Source organism: Quercus suber, unplaced genomic scaffold, assembly GCF_002906115.3.
Source record: "Quercus suber isolate HL8 unplaced genomic scaffold, Cork oak 2.0 scaffold_290, whole genome shotgun sequence".
NCBI classification, from domain to species: Eukaryota; Viridiplantae; Streptophyta; class Magnoliopsida; order Fagales; family Fagaceae; genus Quercus; species Quercus suber.
In genome coordinates, this window is record NW_027069746.1 from 829,770 (window position 1) to 840,025 (window position 10,256).

The 10,256-nt window shown below is 33.1% G+C and overlaps 1 protein-coding gene and 1 long non-coding RNA gene across 2 annotated transcripts; both read right to left on the minus strand.

Moving 5' to 3' along the window:
• Nucleotides 1–1,375: 1,375 nt before the first annotated feature.
• Nucleotides 1,376–1,938, minus strand: LOC136071154 (2S sulfur-rich seed storage protein 1-like). Its single transcript, XM_065782119.1, has 2 exons — nt 1,785–1,938; nt 1,376–1,744 (listed from the first exon to the last, which is right to left on the minus strand). Exons 1-2 carry the CDS (start codon nt 1,936–1,938, stop codon nt 1,503–1,505), a joined length of 396 nt encoding a protein of 131 aa, XP_065638191.1. The 3' UTR covers nt 1,376–1,502.
• A 2,953-nt stretch (nt 1,939–4,891) lies between these two features.
• On the minus strand, nt 4,892–7,631 carry LOC136071159 (uncharacterized). The gene is made up of 3 exons (XR_010632480.1): nt 7,085–7,631; nt 5,950–6,137; nt 4,892–5,189 (listed from the first exon to the last, which is right to left on the minus strand). It is a non-coding gene; the product is annotated as an uncharacterized LOC136071159 (long non-coding RNA).
• Between the last annotated feature and the right edge of the window lie 2,625 nt (nt 7,632–10,256).

Genomic DNA, 10,256 nt, shown 5'->3' on the forward strand with positions numbered 1-10,256 from the left:
TAAAATAAATTAAAAATAAATAAATAATAAAATATTTCAAAAATTATATAAAATATTATCGCTGATGACATAAAAATTTGGACATAAATAACTTTATAGTGATGACAAAATCCCTCACAATTTATAGAATAGCGACGCCCCTTAACCCCTTGCAAAAACATTTTAAGTGATAGCTTAATGTCGTCACTATTATTCCTAACTAATTGCGAGGGGTTAAAATTCCTCACAAATAAATTTTAGCGACATCATTATTTGTCTTATCATTAATTTGAAATTTGCAAATAAGTCGTCGATTTTTCTTGTCGTTTGGTAATATATTTGTTAAGGCGGATTTGTTTAGTAACGACAGTGGATTGACCTAGTAAATTATCTATTTGCGAAGGTATGGTCGCAAAATCTTTTTTAGCAACAAGAGCAAATACGACAGCCTTCGAGGACCATATGCCCTCGCTAATAACCTTTTGCAATGATATTTGAATTTTTGCGAGGGCATTTTATCCTCGCTAGTCAACTCTTTTCTTGTAGTGGTCAATAGTGATAAAAAAATATTGTGAAAATAAATATGCACTCCTCTTAAAATTTCTTCTTGTTCCTAATTTTGTCCCCATATTTTTCCAAATTTTCTTCTTGTTCATAATTTTGTTCCTAATAAATATGACAGTTTTTCTTCAAATTGGTTTGAAAAAATATTTTTCTATCTGTTATGTGATAGTTTCTTAGACAATTAATACGTATTGAATCACGTAATTTATTAAATCATTTAAACACATTACATAACTTATAAAATATGTTACATATATCACTAAAAGTAAACGTGGATCATAGTCACAATCTGGGTTGGAAGGATTTTTTCATTCAAACAAATTTGGAGGTGAAACTTGCCTCAAGAAAATATGCTTGAAGAGGACAGCCTGTGAAGGCCATATTAATCAATGGCACACTTGATCTTTTGAATAGCATCATCGCATTGTCAATTTGTTACTGTCTAAAGCAATCACAACTTCTAGTCTTCGTGTCTTTATATAGTTGAGCTACGTATTATTACGATTGTTGTTTTTTGACTTATGAAGACCTATATAACTTCTTTTTTTCATCATAATTCGTAAGGTGACCCAAATATGATATGTTTTGCAACTACACAAAAATGAAAAACGATGCAGTAGTAAGTTAACTAACCAAGAAACATACAAAGAGGCATTTGTTTTAACTTTTAACAAGACATCATTAGTTTTATTAAAGAGAGAGCTAATTACATTGCATTTGCACACGATGATGTGCTTTATTTTTGCTAGTCAGTAGTCACCCTTTATCTCTAGCTACAATGCTAGAGCTACGAGTGACCCTATTACTGTAGGTACACATCCATGCATACATTTGCACACGATGATGTGCTTTATTTTTGCTAGTCAGTAGTCACCCTTTATCTCTAGCTACAATGCTAGAGCTACGAGTGACCCTATTACTGTAGGTACACATCCATGCATGCATGCATGGCTAGCTCTCTAGGACCGGAACGAAAGCATTTCCATTTCACAGCGGCGGGGCTTCATGTTGCATTGATTTGGCAAGTTCTGAGCCATCTGCATCATCTCTTGGATTTGCTGCTGACCTTGTTCTTCTCTCATCAGCTCCCTCATCATCATGTTCAACCCATCACATCGGCACCCTCTGTCCATCTGCTTCAGCTGACGGCAACACAGCTGAAATTGCTTGCTTTCGTCAGAAGTATTGCTGACATTGCTGCCTGACATTGCTTGCTTTCGTCAGAAGTATTGCTGACTGACATTGCTGCCTCAGGTGCATCTGGCAATGGTTGAGGAACTGCTGTTGCTGAAGCTGCTCGCTGCAGCTCTCGCCAGACTCGCGGCGGTAGGCTGTGGCGTTGCCAATGAGCAAAAGGGCTGCAAGGAGAGCTGCGACGGCTGAGAGCTTGGCCATTGTTGAAGAGTTGTGGTATGAAATAGTAATGGGGTTGTGATGAAATGTTTTGGTGAGAAACTAAGGAGGAAGTGGTTGGTATTTGTAGAAGCGTTAAGGTTTTTCCATGCAAAGGCTGCCATGCATTACCATTACCGGAGTTTGTTTGGTTGTTTAAAGTGCTTTGGGTTAAGTGAGAAGCATTGTTTTGCTTGTGGTTAGGTTGGTTAAAATTTCAAGGGAAAATAATAAAGACAAACTATTTTAATTTTTTTTGGAGGTTATTGATAAATAAAAAAGTAATATTAGTGGTGGACTCAGATAAGAACGAGTAAAAATTTGTCTCATCAATAATTTCTAAAAATCTTATAAAATAATTTATGACAGTAGTATTACTCTTTGGAAAAATATACTTAATTCACCTCTCTATTTTACACACATATTTATAAAAGGCTATAATTGATATGAAATTTTTTATATTTTAATACATAAAAGTGGATGTGAAATTAATAACCAATATGAAAAAATTGATGTGAAAGAATAAAAAGTCCTTAGAATTTTAATGAATATATTTGTAAAAGTTTCTTTACTCAATAAAGGAAAATTCTTGGGAAAAACGTTTACTCACTGTAACTTGATTTTTTTAACTTGATATTTAAATTAGATGTTCAAATGCTATCTACACCTTTAAGAGAGTATTTGCATTAGCTTGTGCAATTTTTTATTTTTTATTTTAAACATAAATTTTTTTTTTTTACGTACTTTTTAAAACATCCCACATCATATTATCTATTTTACACTATATTTCATTAAAATATCAATTTTTCTTGATTTTTTTTAATTGTATATCTTTCTTTACGCACAACAACTACCATTCACTCTCTTCCTTCTTCCTTCATTTCTTCATTCTAGGGATACGTAAAGAAAAAAATTAAATGTAAAATAAATAATTTTAGTATAAATTTATACAATTATTGTAGTAAATTTGTAAATTTACTCAATTATAACTAACTAATATGAGTCATATTTAGGTAAATATGTGTAAATTTTACATATTTTTCTATTATACGTATTCTAACCTACCTATTGATGCAAGTGCTCTAGGTTTGGGCTCATTTCAAATTTGGTCCTTGACTATTAAAAACTTATAATTTACATCAAGGTCCCTACCATCCACAGTTGTGGTGCCTAGTGGTTTGAGTCTGAGTGTGAGGTAGTTGGACACCATGATACAGCCTTGGCCAGTAATGATACAAACCCCAAAGAAATTTATAGAACGGGAAGCAAAAAAGCAAAAGGTAAAAGAATTAGGAGGGTCTTAGATCTCTTCGCCGATAAGTATCAAGCTCGATCAGCATCGATCTGCTAAGATTCCGTTGGTTGCCACCATCCCCATATATAATAATCTCAAAGAGGGTACTATATCCTAATAACAATCAACTCAATCTCCTAAATAATAGAGAACCAACCTGATCACAACCAACCTAACCCCCTAAATAATAGGAATTCTTATTGCAATCAAATTGAACTAACAGAACATAAACATAGCAGATATTTGAATCCTCAGCAACTTGGTAACTTCAGCTGCGTGACTTCAATTGTATCAACCACGGCTGTTCCAGCTTTAACAACCAACCTAACCCCCTAAATAATAGGAATTCTTATTGCAATCAAATTGAACTAACAGAACATAAACATAGCAGATATTTGAATCCTCAGCAACTTGGTAACTTCAGCTGCGTGACTTCAATTGTATCAACCACGGCTGTTCCAGCTTTGTCTGGGACATAACATTTTGTCCTGACTCCCGAGATCATCTGTGCTGTGATTGTTCTTTATCTATAGAATGTGGCCAGAATTTCTCATTAGTTGCTTGTGTGATAGAAGCTAGAAAGTTGGGATGTGGAGATTAGTTTGGCAATCAATCAGCTGAAAAGACAATCTTGATGCTAATTTTTGCTGTTTTATGAGGAGCAATTATAAGAACGTGACAAGCTGCCACTGCCAGTGCTACAATAATTGATGTTTACACTTTCCATTTCACAGTCCCCAACAAAAACAAGGTGCTGAAGGTAGGTGTCTGTCTCTAAAGCCTCTTGAATCCTTTGCGTGACGAAATCAAATATGTTTTGAGTAGAGCCCACAACTCCCATAAGAATAGTTTCTGCTTCAATTACCAGGAAAAAAAAATCTCCCCTTGAACTTCAAAACGAGCTATCACATATGTACTATCAGAATATAGAACTTTTTTCCCAGAATATATATCCTTCATCTTCTCCAAGACATCATGTCCTAATAAGTTATGTACAAATTACAATACATTTCCATCCTGGTATAAAAGATTTATAGAAATTAACAAAGTATGCAACTTGTGACTAAAATTATTTCAGTAACTTTAAACACAAGCAAAATAGCACAAAATTGAATGGATCCAATATAGAAAGAATTCTAATGATTTCGAATGGGAAAATCAACAAAATATTAAATTCTAATGATTATGCATGATTATGCTTATGTAACCCTGGATGTAATCAACTGTCCATCTTGAATTGATAGAAATTCTGTCCATATTTAGCAAGAAAAGTGTAAAACTATTTCCATTAAATAAACATACCAGTCTTAGAGGAACATGGAATATAATCTGTTCACTTCCTATTTCGTATACATTACTTCTAACATTTTCCTACTTGCTCCTGGTGTAATGCCCTGATAAAACTTCCAATTCAGTTTCTACAGCGACAATACCTTTAATTTACTTTTGATGCAGTTTCACTTATTGATTTTTTACTCAAATGCTTTTTTATTTGATCCCAATAAACACAAGAAAGTAAAAGTATTATTGCCGATTAATTTAAAAGCACAATTATCTTAATATGCTGCTGATTTTGCTAATGAAGATGGATCAAAAATTTAATTCAGAACCATATCAACCATGTCATCAGTAAGACACAAAGGAAAAAGTTGAAGGAGGATAGGTCATAAGTTCCAGTAAAAGAAACCTTTTACAGAACATTCCTTTTATTAAATACAAGATACAACTAGAAGGTAAACAAAATTGACATGATATAAAATCCAAAAGCCACGTTTAATCCGTAGAACATATCTTAAAAAGTAGTTACACCCAAAAAAAGAAAAGAAAAGAAAAAAACCCTAAAGCAACTAAAGAGTTACATGGTAATAGTGCAGGCAAGGCAACAGTGATACTATCGAAGTCTCTCGTGGTGTCCTGGATATATCTCAGCAAACTTTTCATTTCCCATTATAGCCATCCGCTGAAACAACTTGGTAATATTGCAGTCATGTAGGGATCAGGTCCATAAAGTATGTTTAAATTTATACTATAGGAATCCGTGGAAAACAATTCAGCACATAAAAAAGCATGGACCAATTAATACATCAACATCACTTAAGAATTGTGTGCACAACATTAGAAGAAGCACAGGTAATACTTGAACAGAGCAAAATGACAGAGATAATAAAATCTACCTTAAGAATTGTTTGCACAACATTAGAAGAATATTAGGCATAGTGAAGGAGAATAATAAAGTTCATGAATGAAGGGAATACAGTTTTTGTCCAATCAAGCTCACACATCAAGATTGTAAACGTGACAGAAAGGCACGCTTAAAAGAGACAAAAGGACTAGCAAGCTTGTTAAAATGTATATACTTTTAACCCAAAAAAAAAATGTCTATACTTTTGGTTAATGGCAATATAGTCAGAAGGACCACAAAGCTGAGCCTCCAGGGCACAAAATCAATTATTTGAGGTAGGTTGGACTAATGGTGTACATCCAAGTTGCAAGCAAATTATTGAAAGAACCAATTATTGCTGAAAAAATCTCAAGTGGGTTCCTGTAGTCAAGGGATGAGCCACCAGTGCATGAATCTAATCCCTAAAGCCTATAGGAGTTGCCATCTTGTTGTAATGAAAGACACGTTATATTGAGAGGTAGTTGAAAAGTCTGTTTTGTATTCATTAGCTTAACAAATCTGCCAAAAAGAAAGAAACAAATAAGGAGAAAGACAATACCTTCCCAAATCCAGCCTAATCAAGGATCGCACACACGTTTTCCCAAATAAAATCCACACTTAAGACCGTGATAAATTGGCATCCAGCTTTTGCCATCTTGTGGTATCTGCCATAATCAATGACTCAGATGTCTAGATACAAGGCCAAATCTTCTCCGCAGTTGTTAATACTTAATGCCCCTTGCAACTCTGGACCCATATAAAATAATGGTACTCGTTAGCATTTCTCATAACACAATAACTTTGCTTGCATTTACAGCATGAATCTTATGAACCTAACACTGCCAGAAAATTCATTATAAAGGCAAATACAGAAGAATCATCAAAATTTTCCTCAAATTAGCATAGTTGAATTTCTCCCATTTCCACCGATTAATATGTTCTAAGCCCCTGGGTGGCAAAATGCATAAAGTGAAAAGATCAACTAAATAGCAAGATAAAAAAATATGAAGAGAAACCCAATTAGATGTGCTAAAAGTCTTATAGAACAATTGGTAACTCGTAATATCTCTGGCTAAGACATCCAATGTTCAAATCACCCCTCTCCCAAAGTAACTATTGAAAAAAGAAATCCAAACAAATGCAATTTTATTCATTTTTTTACACATCTTAAGTGGAGGAGGGAAATTTAAACTCTGGACATCTCTTACAGATACAGTCATTGGTGATGCAATCTTAAATATTTCTTCTATTTCATTTTTTGAAAATTACATTTCTTCTATTTCTAATCACATAATAAATACCCTTTTTTTACACACAAAAAAAAAAAAAAACCCTTTTTTAATAAAAAAAAATTCCCCTATTCCCTCTTCACACTAAAACAGTACCAACTCATACCTAACAAAATTTAAAACTTTACATTATTTTAGGCATCCATAGTAGTAAAGTTATTTTTTTTAGTTATTTGGCACTAAAAAAACTACTTTATCCATTTTACTTACTCATTTTATAAAACATCAAGCAACAATAAATTTATTTTAATTTTCAACACAATAAAATAATATAAACATCACAATAAAATAATATATTTAATTACAATAAAATAATACATCTACGGTCCAAAAAACACCAAAAACCGATCAATGGCACATCCTACAACCACTGCCAACCAAGAATAGATTTCACAAAAAGGTTACCCATTAATGTTTCAATCAATTGCTTCTTCTTGTGGTTGCCAATGGTTGCTGCCTCTGACAATCTTCTTTCTCCAAAGGGTGTTAACTATGAGGCTATGTGCCAAGTGGGGTCTTCTTCAAAAGACACAAAACCCATGCCTTTTTGCTTTGTTATGTTCTTCTTCTATTTTTTTCTTTTGACTGAATCTCTGTTTAATTCTGTGTTTTTTGTGGGTGAAGCAGTGCCTGCTTTGATGGCGGTGAAGATTAAGCTAAAGGACGAGTTGAATGTGATGAATGGGTGGGATATTAATTCCGTTGACCCTTGTACCTGGAACACGATCGCTTGCTCTACTGAAGGTTTCGTTGTTTCCCTGTGAGATGGGTCGCCGGCGAGCGAGAAGCAGAAAGAAAAGATAAAACACTTTTTTTAATGAGAGAAGAGAGAGAGAGTTTAATAAAATATTACCAACTCAACCATCTATAACGCCATCAAAGTAAAACGCCATCAAAGTAAACAACAAATCTAATTCTTCGTTAACAAAGTTTTTCTCCAAACTAGTTTGGAGAGAAACCTTTCAAACTTATAATATATGGGTTTGGATAGCTCGGTTAGTCACGGCACGTTTTCACCTTTGCGTTTTCTCTTTTTTTTTTTTTTTTTGGCCGCACTTGTTGACTTTGGGGGCAAAATTTACTGTGCGTGTACTGTGCGTGCACTGTTCACGCACTGTTTATGCAATATTTAATATTAAAAGTGGGTCCCACAATACTATTCACACATTTAAAAATTATTTTGCTACAGTGTTTTCAGCAACAATAAGTTTTTATCAACTTTCAGCAACAATAAGTGCTATCCAAACGGACCCAATATATCTCTTTTTCTGGTGTGAATTTTGAAAATCTAACTGTTGAATTTCATCTTACTTATGTTCTTAACATACATATCAAATTTCGTTCAAATCGGATTTTATTTAATATTTGATCAATGAATTTATTTTTTATACACAATTTTTTATTACAAAAACTTGAAATTTTAATATTTATTTGATGGCATAGCAATTGATCTTTGATTTTCTTGAAATTTTACAAGCATGAAGGATATAATAAGAACATACAATCCAACGGTTAGATTTTCAAATTTCACATTCAATATAAAAATATATGATAAGTTTGGAGAGAAACTTTATTCATTCTTCAATATCTTCTAGTTCTATATATCTTTTTTTGTAGATGCATCTTAAGTGGAGGAATGGGATTTGAACCTGAACATTTCCGATAAAAAGTAAAAACAACTAGAAGTGCGATACAAAATTTTATACATTTAACCCTTTTTCCTCTTTCTTGTGTGTTTGTTTCTAAAAAATCTTATTAATTTCTTCTATTTCTAGTTACATAAAAAAATAAATAAAAAAAGTGCCCGTTGACTTGAAGATCATCCACGATTAAAAAAAAAAAAAAATCTTATACATTTCTTCTATTTCTAGTTACATATAAAAAATAAAAATACCTTTTTTTTCACTATTCCCTATTCACACTATTAATGCATCGTCAAAAGTAAACAACAAAATTCCAAAAACCAAATAAAAACAAAATGAAATCTTGAATAATTAGAAAAACAAAAAAAACAAGCAGTTGTAATTGTAATTGTTATTAGCTAATAATTAACGGATCCGGATCCTCTCCATTTCAAAGAAAAATGGAGAGTGCCCAGTTAAGGGACAAGATGTATCTAAAATAAATCAAGGGTGTAAAAATTGCCACGTCAATTAAAATTTAAATCACTTAACTCTGGAAAGCTCAACTGTGGTTAACAATCAGGTTAACTCAACAAACCCATCTTATTCTTATCTGAGATTCAAATATACCAAATCACTCTCTTGCTCTCTTTCAATCTCTCTTCTCCATCGCCGTCTAGCTCAACCTTACCGTCGCCGCTACCACAATCACCAACGTATGCCAAGCCACCGTTGTTTCTTCGACCACTTCTTACACCAGCCTAACATCACCAAACCCACTGCTCGATAAATTTTCTCAATCTTATTTCTTCTTTATAAGCTCTGTTTGGTTGCTTGGAAAACAAAGGAAAATAAATTAGTATATTGCTATTTTAGTTTTTTTGGGTTTTGAGCTTTGGGATTGTTTGAAAACAAAACATTTGGTGGGTGTTTAAGCTTTGCAGGAGGGTTTATGGTTTGTTTTGATTTGAATCTGTTCCAAAAGGTATGAGATTTTTGGGTTGTTTTGATACCGCACCCAAGTTTCTTGAGACAAAGATGAAAAATCTGAAAAGAAAAAACAAGAAGCAAAGCTAACACTGGAAGGACGTGGGAGGAAATAGAATTAATGAACAAAATACAACCTTGTTGTTTTACTTAATCATAATTGTTCATTCGATTAATTTTTAAGTGTTCACTTTATTATGAAAGGTTTTAGGGAATGTATTGTGGTTTTAATTGTTCACTCTATTATGAAAGGTTTTAGGGAATGTATTGTGATTGTTTCTTTGTTTCCTTGTCATGCTACTGATTGCAGAATTGGGTGTGTGTAAATTTTCCTTTGTAGGAATGAAATGCACATAATTATATTTTGATGATGAACTGCTAAAGAAAACATTCAGCCTATGGCTGGATTTATGTTTACTGGTTGTTGGCTATTGATATACACTAGCTTTTTAGGGTGAGGCAAATGAATTTTTTATTTTCAAAAATCTGAGTTGTTGGGATTCTAGAGAACCCTTTTGTGGTTGGTATTTGAAGCTCTTATAGGAAAAATAATTGAATTTCCTAGCTGTTTTTTGTGCCTCTCTTTTTGTAAATTGGTTCCTGTATTGGCCTTTTGGTTATCCATTTGGAAAGTCTGCATAATTTTTTAGACAGGTTCTGTTATTGGTTTCTCTATAATCCTGAAGGATTGAGATTTGTTAATATTGCTTGTAGGTTTCATTGATCCTAATCATTAGTAATTTGGAAGGGCCTTTGGAGCTATGATACATCCCAAAGCTTTGATACCAAAAGAACTTACATAACAAAGAAGCATCATACATTTGTACCAAGAGATGGGGCAAGTTGTTTAACACGAGGCAAGTCGAAGTGATCAAACTAAGATTGAAAATTGTAGACTTTGGATGGAATGTATAATCAAGAAGCAAGAGGTGGAATGTATAGTCAAGCAATAAGCACACCAATTGTAA

Excerpts from the sequence above, each read along its gene's own strand:
- LOC136071154 (XM_065782119.1), bottom strand. The coding sequence starts at position 1,938 with ATGGCCAAGCTCTCAGCCGTCGCAGCTCTCCTTGCAGCCCTTTTGCTC. Across the intron at positions 1,745-1,784 it reads GATGCACCTGAGGCAGCAAT|GCAGCAATGTCAGCAATACT; the intron begins GTCAGTCAGCAA and ends AAGCAATGTCAG.